Source organism: Strigops habroptila, chromosome 9, assembly GCF_004027225.2.
Source record: "Strigops habroptila isolate Jane chromosome 9, bStrHab1.2.pri, whole genome shotgun sequence".
Lineage (NCBI taxonomy): Eukaryota > Metazoa > Chordata > Aves > Psittaciformes > Psittacidae > Strigops > Strigops habroptila.
Window position 1 is genome coordinate 43,670,668 of NC_044285.2, and position 12,924 is coordinate 43,683,591.

At 42.1% G+C, this 12,924-nt stretch overlaps 1 protein-coding gene across 7 annotated transcripts in view; it reads right to left on the minus strand.

Moving 5' to 3' along the window:
- Positions 1 to 12,924, minus strand: part of HTR2C (5-hydroxytryptamine receptor 2C) — a 201,532-nt gene that overhangs the window by 36,032 nt on the left and 152,576 nt on the right. For all 7 annotated transcript variants that reach the window (XM_032920169.1, XM_032920167.1, XM_032920166.1 and 4 more), the window contains one exon: positions 5,044 to 5,684. In XM_032920169.1, the coding sequence (XP_032776060.1) occupies positions 5,044 to 5,428 (385 nt within the window). In that variant the 5' untranslated portion in view covers positions 5,429 to 5,684. The remainder of the gene's footprint in view (positions 1 to 5,043; positions 5,685 to 12,924) is intronic.

Sequence of the window (12,924 nt, forward strand, 5' to 3'; positions counted from 1 at the left end):
TGTGGAGAAAATTCAGGAGCAGGATACTCAACAGCGAAATTAAAGTTTTCTCTGTATCCAATAATCTGGAAAGAAGATGAGCAATGATGTAGCATGGTTTTAGATTTCACAGAATTCTTTAGGTTAGCCAAAGTTCCAAGAAAGCTGTGAGGACTTCAAAAGAGAACGAGTGCTGCTGGCTGAGCACACAGCACAGCAGCCAATGGCTGTTACTGATGGCAAAAGATAACAGACTAATAGATGCTGTTGGGTATAAATTTCATTGCATCCATCCCAGGTACAAGGTGCCATTGGAGAGAAGGAATAATAAATAAAACCCATCTCTGAGTTTATGACATCAGTCAGTGCAAGGTGTGTGCATTCACCCACCCTCTAGCAGAAGAACAAGCTGTAATGGTTGCTTAGTACAAACAGAAAGGTCACACGTTTAAAATTAACATGCATGAAAAATCATTTCTGAAGACAAGCCAGCTGCCATCTGGAGCTTGGTGCAGTCAGGATGCACTTAAGGCCATGACTTGGCAGGATTTCTGAAAGGACTGACTGGTTTTAGATACCTGAATATCATCTCCCAAAGTCCTAAACTGCACTGCTTCCGCCAGTGCAAACCTACTATGGCTTGTCCCTAAAAAGTCTACTGCAAGTGCTCAGCACATCTCTGTCACCACATAATAATGATGGCAATTATCTGTAATAAAAATAATCTGGATGTAAAGCTGCTCCACCAGTTGGGGCTAAGGCATGCTGCGTCTAATATCAGCCTTCCTGGAAGCTGCGTCGGGCCACCAGCAGTCCAGTGTTGTTTGAAACTCAAAGAGAAGAGAGAAACCTGGGCACCGAGTCACAGATGAGTGTGCTGGCTGCTTGCTGGCCACGCTAGAGCAACTTGTTAGCAGCTCTGAACCCATTTCATTAGGACAAAGAAAGTTTAATACCTTCTGTAATTTCCACTCACATCATCTGGTGAGATTCTCTTGCATTCCTTCACCAGTCCTAGTAGACAAAGAGCAGCCCCCCTCTTTCTTGCCCGTCAACACTAGACAATGCAAACTTACCACTGCTTGTCCCTAAAATGCCCCAAGGTGAGGAAAATCTGTGTGTTGTCAGAAGCTGTTGGATGCAGAATACCCGATTCCCTCTCACACCAGTATTTTTAATTCATCAGAAGTTTCTCCACTGAGATTAAACAGTGTTAATTTCTTATTTACCCTCCTCAGTACATGCTTATTAACTAGCATACTGTTTAGTTCTTTAGGAACTGTATACCATGGAAAACATTCTACATTGTCAAATGCAACTCATTGATTAGTCCAAGACACTTAAGAAAGACTAATTGAAGAACTGAAGAATAATTTAAGAAAGACTGATCGAAGGAGGGACATTCCACTGCCTGAGTGGAGACACTTGAAGTCCACATAACCCAGCAACCGGGCACCATTCTGTGACCATCTGCACAGATCAAGGACACTTGCCCTACCTGGCATTTTTGCCTCAGTCTTCACTGACAAGAGTTCCAGCCACACTGCTCAAGTTGTGAAGGCAAAATTGGTGAAAAGTCCAGCATGATCCATCCTGCCATCCCTCCCTTTGCAATAAGATTCCTGAATTAACTGACAACATGATTTTTCCTTCTTTTAATTAAGCAAACCACTGAAAACAAGCAGTCTTTGTGGAGGGTGTCTATTCAATTTCCTGGTTATGCTTGAAGTGAAATCTACTTCATTTACCTCATTATCTAAAAAGTGAGGAAATGAACCTACTCTGCAACCTAGAGTTTATCATTGAGGCTGAGAGAGCTAATGTGGAAACGTAGCAGTAACTTCATCACTCTTCTATTTATTAGATCTATTTTTTAAAGGTTCCTTTCTAATTACAGAAATTAGAAGTGACTTCTACAGACCTTGGAGAGTTGCGCTGCATATATTTCTCCATACAGCACATTGCAGCTTTTGAAACAGCCCAGTGTCATTATATATAGACTATATAGAACACACAGGGTAAAATATATAGAGTAAAAATGACTGAACGTTCACAGTTACATCTGCAAGCAGTAACATTCTCCCTGCTCAGTCCATGGCCAGGAACCCATGAAGTTACTCTCCAGAGTTCTGCTGATGTGTGACTATTTGCCCCATTAATCACTGATACTGGTTTGTGTGCTCCCATGTCAAACAGAATATAAAACTTACTAAAGTATTTGTATACACTTGGATTTCCTGTCCTCTAGCTTTTAAAAAACCAAGATAAAGTCCACTGTCCTACTTGCCACTCTGGCACCCAGGAGGCTTGCAGGCTGCTGTAAGAACCACCATTCTTCCAAAAACTATAGCTCAAACCAAGCCAAGAAACCCTTACACAAGAGGCCAGCCTTTGTGCTCAAAACCAATGTGTGCAGAGATGCTACATATGACACCAGATAAAACAGACTCAGGAATAAGTGATGGATCTCTGGAGGCTGTCAGTTATAACAACAGCATTTATTAATGTTGTGACTCTGCCAAGAGCCTCTCCTGCTGCTGTCTCACGATGCCATAAGAACTGGTCCACCAAGATGAGTATAACACACAAGACACCTGCCTCCCCTCCTTGCCAAAGCTAGAAATGGTTGTACTACTCTGAAAAGCTTGATGGCTCCAGCACACGTGAAGCTGAGAAAGACACAGCTGTATTTGGTCCAAGTTGTATGTGGTGACGAATGACAGGTTTAACCTGCTTTGCCTCTGTGCTCTCACACACATTTCATTGACATGAACCATCATGTGCTGAGATTGGTGATGTGCCCTATTGGTCTTACATCCTGAATGATTTTTCTAGATGCTCAAAAAAAGGCATCTGCATGTTATGGGGGATTTAAAGAGGAGCAATACCCTTGAAGCAATCTCAGTCTTTTTCCTTCGGTCCTCTCTCTGACATAACCCATCAGTCCATGCTCTTTAGCTTCTGGGTATCAAAACAAGTGTTTATTTTCAAGATGAATTAGCAAATCATCACTTTGGGGAAGGGACAGACTTTCTATACTCCCTTTGGCAGCTGCCTTCTTGCTGCTGGTGTGGCAGAGCCCTGGCTCCTTACTTCCACAATTAGTAGCCTAAATAACACAGAAGAGTGATTTCACAGGGGTCCTGTTCAAATCAGTCCAAAAGTTCCTCTGAGGTTCCATTTTCCCTAAATAGAGCTTTTTTTCCTCCCCTCATAAAGCCTGAAGGCAACACTCCTGCTTCGGACCAGCCCAGCAAGGGCCGCCGAGCCAGCATCCAAGCACGGCTCCCCTGAAACAGGAGCAGCTATTCCCATTTCTGACAGTATTTCCACAAATTTTCCATGCTTGTTCTGGAATTATAACTTTTGGCACAAAAAAATAAACAAATACATAATAATAAAAAACCAAAACAAAAAGCCCCGCACCCACAAAAACCCCAACAATCCATTTAGAGTCACTGGCCTGCAGAGAAGTGTTTGGGCCATCAACAGCTAATACTGGTACTCTGGTAGAAAAGAGGAATAACTACAATTCCTCGTTCAAATTCAATTCAATGAAATTTACTTGCTTCTAAATATGCAGCATGCTTCACACCTTTAAATAACCTTAAAACCTCATTTTCTAGGCCAAACAGAAAATCCATTTCCATTAGTTTTCAAAGACTCAGAAAGTATGTATGTAGGAAGATCACTTCCATAAATTCACCTTTTTAGAGTCACTGGGTAACCCAGAATTTATGTAAGTGCAGGTCAATCAAATCATTCCGTATTTATATGCTCCCTTTCAAGCTCCAGGAACTGGAATAAAATGCTAAAAATGAAATACACATGTTGTAACATGCAGAAGATTTAGAGAGGAAACTATTCTGACAGCCCAAAATAAAAGACTTTATGCATCCAATCTCAATGGCTAGGTCTGTACCTAAATCACATATTGATTTAACTCACTGTACACAAGTTAGATAAGTTTTGGAATGATGTATGCTTGATCAATGTGTTTTGGAAATGAATCTCTGTCTGACTTAATCATTTAGGCAAGAGAAGTCATCACATAAATATCCCTATATTTTACTTTATAGGACAGCAAACCAATTTCTAATCAAATTTGTAAGTAAACAGCATTATTTGTTTTCAAGAAATATCAATACTGAAATCCTTTTCAAAGAAAATTTGAAAACAGACTTCAAAAATTACTGTTATCTATGAAACACACACACACATTATATTGACACACAAGTTTACAAACGTGATCATCGGAGACATAGGCAAACGCAAATACCCCTTTGTAATATGCAGGGATGGGATGTTCCAGCACCATACTGAAAGAAGTCAGATTTGGAGACTCAGACAGATGAGAAAGCTGGATTTGTTTTATATTTTACTCCTTTGAAGTGCTAACAGTGATTCTATACTTCAGTGCAGGAGCAATGCCCCGCGTGAGCACAAACACACCAACCCTAGTATGTTAGGGGAGAAATAAATGCTTACACCTAAACAGGCAGATCTCAAAGTGTTTTAAGACAGACAGGGATACAGAGGCACAGAAAGGCAAACCGACACCCTGAAAGACACAGGCAAGCTCAGGTATAAATGCCAAGAGTGATGGTTTTCATTTGAAAGCCAAACCTACCAGTGCAAATCTCCTTTCTTATCCACATTATTGCTCAGATCTCACTGATATCAGTGGGAGCTCAAGGAGCTGGGCCAGTCACAAACACAATCCTCCTCAGCTATTCCGTAATCTTTTGTCTCCTGGCTAATTCTGGGGCCATCCAACCAAGAGGTAAGAAGCACTGCTGCAGTTTCTCTGGGTGGCTTCAGCAACAAAAACCCCGATGCCAACACCAGTCACGGGTCATTCCTGGCAGCATCAAACAAGCTCTGTTGTCAAGAGAGCACTGCCCTCACCCAGCAGAGCGTGACCCTCAGCACACACCCACAGTCAAGTTCACACTGATACTTCCCAAGCTACCAGTGCATGAAAATCTGGGCAAAGCAGATTGCTGCAGCCTCAAGGGATTCCCTGTGAATGCATACAGTCAAACAAGGAGAGAAGCCACTTACCATACAGAACTGTAATGAGCGACACGGGCATGACCAGGATACCCACCAGCATGTCTGCCACTGCCAAGGACATCAGAAAGAAGTTTGTGGCATTCTGCAACTTCTTCTCCAAGGATACAGCCATAATTACCAATATGTTCCCCCCAATGGTGAGCAGGATGACAACCAAGATCAGGAGGGCTGGCCAGTTCTTCTCCCTCACAGACATCCGAGAGACTTCGCTCTTTTCAGAGGCATTAAGAGGATCAGATGTAGGCAAACTCTGATTCAGAGTCAAATTGCTGCTTAAGGACCAAGCCATGAGACCACCATGCAAACTAAAATCCAAGGTAACAGACACTGTCGTTAAGCTGAGTAATATTCCAGGACTACTTAAAGTGCTCATTGTCTGGGATGGGTTTTTGTGTCTCTCAACAGTGCCTCAGAGGTGATCCCTTTTCCAAATTGTAGGTCCAAGGCAGACACTGAACTTCATAAAACCTGAGCCAGAAAATCGTATGATCTTCCATGGTGAGGCAAACCTCAGAAGCTAGTGCAGAGCTCTTCTAGTTTCCTTGAGTGTGGTGGAAGATGACCACTGACCAGCAACCTCAAGGGAAACGAGACTTTGCAATCTCCAGCTTGTTTCCAGATCTACCATTCTGAAAAGGAAAGAGAAAGAATATTCTTCACTGAAATCACAGCACACACAACACCTTCCTTATATCCCCATGAACTGACATCCTTATTCTCTCCCTTCCTGCTGGCTAAGATGTTCTCCAGACAGGAAGCAATTTATCTTATGGGTACAGACTATGCCTACAATTATGGGGGGAAAAGGGAGAGAATCACATCAGTGTGTTCTGGCTGGTTAAAAGCTGATTATCACTAATTAAATGTTTTGTGAAACCTGCAAAAGCAAGTCTGAAGAGCAAAATATGTTTCAATTGATAGCCACTTCAGAGCTACTCTGCTGCTGTGTAAAACAGTAATCACACGGAATTCCAACCAATCCACATAGCACAGCCCAGACACAGTGTAAACCAGCACCTCCAATGGAAGTATTTGAATATGTTTTGCATATTCTGAGATAAAGCACAGGTGTAAAAACCCTCAGATGTTCATGATTAACTCTCTTATTATAATGGTTTTTATTGGGCAATAAATGGTGGCTATATTAGACAACATTATATTATACATATGTGCTATCAGTCTCTGCAAACAAACAGATGACAAGGATCGAAAAGAAAGGACAGATCTTCATAAAAGCTGAGCAGTTATTTCTGCTCTTCTTCATCCATTTCTGTGCCACTGTGCTTCCATGATAGTCACCATCATGCAGCTGCGCCAGTAAACCCAATCCAACCAGCCTGCTGCCCAGGACTATTGCCCAGCACGTACAGGGATCAGCATCCCTACCACGCACACAGGCTGTAGAATAGATTTCCTCAGCATATCTCACAGGATTTATGCTTCTTCACAAAGCAGTTGACAGTGAGGGCAAATCAGATCACAACCCCTGACCGCCCATGGAATACAGGCCAGGAAGCATCACGCTGCTGCTTCTGAAGGAGTCCATTAGTCTCGTGCATTGACCTAATTCAGAAAATCAAACGTACTCTTAACTTCAGGCACATGCCTACACCCAAACTGAGGCTAAAGGTGTATATCCCTAACCCTGGCTAAATCACCACCTCTGGAACTCAATCATTTTGACTGCCAATCCCGTACAACTTATGAAAGCAGCAGCTTTGCTTTGCAATTCCAGTGCCTCAGAGGATCCTCACCACCACACACAGCATAGGACTAAAAGCACAGAAGGAAAGCAGTTAGTTGAACACCAGCACACACACGCATCACATACTGCATGGAAGTCAACCAGTAAGTAGAATAAAATCAGTAGCGTACAACTTATTCTAAGCATATCTTCAACTTTTTGTGTAGTCCACAGGAAAAGAGCTGTTCTATAACTGCTAAATAAATAACTAAATAAAAGCCAGATTTTAGCCCTCAAATCCACTGTGGCACACATGTGACACAGCAATTTGCTATCCAGGGATCAAAAGCAAAATGTAATTCATGGGATTACATTCGGTTTTATGTAAAATAAGAAGCGCTCAGAGTCCTATAATAAAATGTTTAACATTCATGAAGGTTTTGGAAACTTACTAATGGGCTTTGTGCACAAAAACATTTCTTAAATGAGCAGTGCAGACAATGAACCCAGATTTGCTTCTGCGTTATAGTTAATTACTCCCAAAGGGTCTCTAAACCTCATATTTAGGAAGAAGTTTTGCACTATGTGCACAGCAAATAATTCTGCAGCTGCACAAGCAGATGAATCAGGAGCAGTCACTGGACTTTGGGGTTTTTTTCTAATTTAACTGGTCTAAAAAAAGTCTATAGAAAGTTTCAAAATACTTCAGAGTACTTTTTTCCCTCCAAAATGGCTTTTACTTGAAAGCTGTGAACAAAACTAACCATTTTTCCAAATCACCTTTCCACATGAAGGAGGCAGTGGGCAGCTTTGTGGCACTTGAGCTTAGCTATGTAAGACCCTCCATTAAAGCCAGTGGGAATCTCTGGGTCTCCAGAAATCCTCTCTCTTTGGGTCCATTACTCTTGGCCACTCCTGGTCATGCCACAATACTATTTTGGCAGGATGAGAAGAAAGTTCATGCCCAAACATGAGGACATACCCCATCCCTGGCAGTGTTCAAGGCCAGGTTGGACACAGGGGCTTGGAGCAACCTGCTCTAGTGGAAGGTGTCCCTGCCCGTGGCAGGGGTTGGAACTGGATGAGCTTTAAGGTCCCTTCCAACACAAACCAGTCTGGGATTCCATGACATGGTCAGACAGCAGGATGCCCAGTCTTGGTCTTACTTCTTTCCTAGGTCCGAGCTCTTGGAGAAGGTGACGCTACCACCACACTTGCCACAGATTTGAGTTTGCTGTTCCCGGATGTGCTAGTTGGGGTTGCCAAAGGAACATGGACAGGGAGATGCCTCAATTCTAGATCACAAAAACAAAACAAACCCCACCCCTCCTTGGGCAAGCCACAAAACAGAAAAAACCTAACTGCGAAATATGGTTTCTGAATTAAAAACGTCTTATTTTATAACAGCTCAGGACTGCAGTGCTGCAGACTGGGCTCCACCTTAAGAATTAATAATCCTATTGCTTTGTTAATACTTTTATTATTTTACATGGGTTCTGGCTTAAACCAGCTTGCTTTTTCACTGCATCCCTCAGCCTCCACAAGGTAAAACTTTATGACTAATTCCTTCAGCTACAGACTTCTGAGCACATCACTGTACCAGAAAAATAATTCACATTTGATTCATGAATTCTGCATATGTTTAAGAAATATCTCCATAATTTTAAATTAAAACCTGTGCCTACCACAGATTTTTTCCAATCACTGACTCCAAAGCACACATCCTGAATTCTCTGGTCAAGCATCAATTCCAGTGCAATCTACTACCAACAGGCCTAAAAGCTATAATTTAAACATTCAACAAAGCCAGGTTCTTGTCTGTCCCACTCTTGCTTTTTGATAGAGGCAAGTAATGAGTTCTTTGGGCATGTTTTCCCTTCAGATTTAGTCCAGTTTAGAATAAACTGAAAACAGAAAAATCATTTTTGTTTCTACCCCTCAAGAACATATGAATTATTTAATACAAGAGTTTGAGATGCTGAAGCTTTCAGATATTCCAGAAGGTTAAAACCCAAAAGCTATGGTGGTTCATAAGCCTGTAACTAGTGGGGCTCTGGGGGGTTCAGATGCCTTTGGGAGTGTTTACAACCATTTCTCTTGCTAAAAGGAACAAACAAACAGACAAACCTTTCTTGGAATAAACACAATTCTTTTTTCCCCTTTGAATTAAATGCATTTGTCTTCAGTTGTTTCACCCTTCAAAGCTCCTGGAGAAAACCAGCCACCTGCTGAGAACTCCAGAAGTTCCCTGGCCCCCAGCCAGGATCCTGCCTCTCCTGGATGGACTCAGAGCTCCTCTGCTCTCATAAATCATTTACTAACTCTCTAGGACCCATAGCCTGAATATTAACAACATGCATTTCAAATTGGGCAAGAAATCAAAGATTGTCAATTTAGCCCCAAAAAATAACCTGAGTCTCAAGCTGGCTCCGAGAGGAGAATAACACATTAATTCCTGCTAAGTCTTCCTGTAAAAACCAAAAGTACTTAATGATCAAAACTTATGACTTTCAGCAATTTCCTTCCCATGAGAAAAACAAGCAACATCCAATGGCTTGTCATAGGGATAGAGGCCATATTTGAGCAAAAGAGACTTTTTCCTCCAACGAAATCACCAGTACTCAATTCACTGAGTCACATTCACATTTCGTTGCTAAGCAGAGGAGAGCCAACAACTTGTTAAAGATCAGCCATATTTTTAAATCAAAAGGATTTCCTTCAGCCCTGGCTTAGATGGGAGACTTCCAGAGGGGTAAAAATAAACATGAAGATGAGCAAACTGAACTGTGAGTCCTGGAGTTTTTCACAGGGAAACAGTTGCAGATAGTTCACAACTATGTGAGGCAAACACTCAGCTGATGTGAATTGTTATGGCTCCATGAAACCTTTTACAACATGACAAATACTTTAAAGTTATATGCTAATAAATAATTAACACCGTTTAGGCTCAAGAAAGCATGTTTAAGGCTTCATTCCTCACTCTAAACTCTGTATTTCCAGCTATTTGCATCTTTACTAATCTATTTTTTTAATGCTTGCCAAATTCATTTTCGTTTCTGTTTGGAACAGAAGGTTGCTTTAAAATGCATCTTTTCACAACAACTTTGCAAGGGCCCCTTTAGTTTTAGTGACTGAATAAAGGCATATTTTTATATTTAGAGAATTTTGTATTTTAAGCACTTGCAATTCACTTTTTTCCTCTGTGTGGCCACACTAACACGCATTCTTATTTCTGTGCAGATCAAGAATAATGGCTTTAAACTGAAACCGGGTAGATATGAGGAAGAATCATAGAACCACAGAATCCCAGCCTGGTTGGGTTGGAAGGGACCTTAAAGCTCATCCAGTTCCAAGCCCCTGCCACGGGCAGGGACACCTTCCACTAGAGCAGGTTGCTCCAAGCCCCTGTGTCCAACCTGGCCTTGAACACTGCCAGGTTTCCTGTTGAGGTGTCTCAATCTGTGGCTCAAAAATATTCTGCAAAGTGGCAAATGTAGAAATGCCCAATTCATTTTGGTCACTTGGGAGCACCAGGAAACGTTCCTGTCTTTTGAAAGCAGTGTCAACACAGAGACATGTTTTCACAATCATTTCAGTGGGAAAAGAAAAATCAAACCATAATGATTATTCTGTAGATACCCACTTCAAAATTAACTAAGGATGCAGCCCAGAGAAGTTCTTATACTTGATTTTAAGTTTCTAAATACTTTCCATAGCCACTCTTGAACTGGAGACCATATTATTAGCACTTTGATTAGGGACTTTCTTTCCAAGGAAGTATTCAATACTCCCTCTTCAGATTTGCAAGGATATTCTGTGAGTTTTAAGTTTTCCCAGCAGGTTCTAGAGATAAATCAGAGTTAAAAACACTTAACAAAACCTTGGGGAAACCTCCCCAAACGCAGCTTTTTACCACTTCTTTTAATTCCAACACAGAAAGTAGCTATTTAATTGCTTACAAACTAAAAATCCATGATATTTCATTTTTTCCACAGCAAGAGGAAATGGATTTTCTCAGACACAAGCTCAAGCGTGTGAGAAATGATATTTTGTAGGGTCATAATAATGAATCACTACCATGCTGTCCATAACCAAACAGCATTAATTTCCCTCTCTGTATCTTCCCTAATACCGAGTCAGAAAGGCATTAATCTCTTTCCCAGACATTCCGAGGCACCACAAGCACACAGAAGTGATCTTGATCTACCTTCTGTCAGGAAGACCAGCATCTTTATTTTCTATTTTCCCCTGGTGGGAGAGCACCTGGGAACCTCACAAGAAGATGTAGCTTCTCTGCCACTCCCTGCAATGATAAACTTGCTCTCTGGGCTCAGACACACAGAAGGACTACAACAGCATAAATCTGAGTCTCATCACCTACTGTCCTAACTTCTTGGAATGATTGCACCCAAGTTGTTCATATTTTCTATGTGTAGATATCATTCCAAACTGCCTTTTTTGGGGGGTAATATTTTTTTCCTTTAAATAAGCATGTCTCCAGTGGCTAAAATTCATCTTTGTAAAAAGACCAGCTGAGCATCCCTCAGCCTCTCTGGCAGGTATATTTTGGGATCCTTATTACTGCGTGGGATGTTTATTTACCTGTGACTGCTCATGGAATTAATAATAAATTAAAACCTGGATTTTGCTTCATCCTTATTGATAAATGCCTGTAAACATTCAATACCAGCATTGAAAAGTCAGCACTTGCTATAGGCACTGCATGTATTTGTTCCCTGGCACACAGAGATTTGAGAGTCTGCAGAATCCCCCTCAGGCAGCTCTTGTGGCTGTAAAGACCCCCCCTTCTGCCACCACTGGGGTGACATTCCCTCAGTCCCTTTTTAATTCAGCCATATGTGACATAATGCTAAAATACCATATACATGACGTTTGTTACCAGTATGTGCCCATAGGAACACACACCTACATATATGCATTTAAATAAAAAATAACCATGAAATTATTTCATTTTGGGGGAAATCTCACATTCATACAAGTAACCTGACATTCCTGAGTTCTTGTGCACACTTTGCAAGAATAATAAAAAGCAGCACTTAATCTGGAAAAGAAGAACATGAATATTCACCAGGCCAGATCCTGAGTCACAGCACGAACGTACACACACCATTACACAAAACGCGTGTCTTTTTTTAGAGGAATGGTAGCAATTCATCTATCACTTAAGGCAAATTTCTTCATCAAGCAAGAAAGTGTTTGATGTTGCATTTGTAGCTTTCTTTTCACTCCAGTTCTTCTGAAATCACGCCAGTTTGGTAACATCACTCATTTTTAAATGAAGAAACTGGGATTATCAAGCAGCCATATGGGGCAAACCCTGCACCAAATGCCACACGTGGTCCAGGGAGAATCTCCCCTTGGCTTTGCATGTGGACCCTGGGTTCAGGCAGCTTGACCCATCATAGAATCCCAGCCTGGTTTGTGTTGGAAGAGACCTTAAAGCTCATCCAGTTCCAGCCTCCTGCCACGGGCAGGGACACCTTCCACTAGAGCAGGTTGCTCCAAGCCCCTGTGTCCAACCTGGCCTTGAACACTGCCAGGGATGGGGCAGCCACAGCTTCTCTGGGCACCCTGTGCCAGCGCCTCAGCACCCTCACAGGGAAGAGCTTCTGCCTCAGAGCTCATCTCAGTCTCCCCTCTGTCAGGTTAAAGCTATTCCCCTTGTCCTGTCCCTACAGGCCCTTGTCCAAAGCCCCTCTCCAGCTTTCCTGGAGCCCCTTTAGGCACTGGAGCTGCTCTAAGGTCTCCCCTTCAGGAGCCTTCTCTTCTCCAGGCTGACGAGCCCAGCTCTCAGCCTGTCATGCCTGCGCGCAGCCCAACACGTCACCAGGACATGACTGCTCACCATCGGGTTCACACAGTTGAAATCACTTCTCCCTTAAATCAGTTTTCCCAGTAAGCGCCTGAACGTACAGAACCCTCTAATTCAAAGCCCAGAGAGGTATTTAATTTAAATTATAAGGTACTTAATAGAGGCCTCCTACCTAACGTGGTGGTGCACCATTAATACATGCCACTGAGCGCCCTTCCTATTGTCAGTGCTGCCAGAGCATCTTCCAAAAAACAAAATCACAGCATCAGATGAAACAGGGAAAAGCAAAGCAAAGGACAAAGCATAATAAAAAGTGTCCCTGACAAACCGCTCAGGGCTTTTACTATACTAT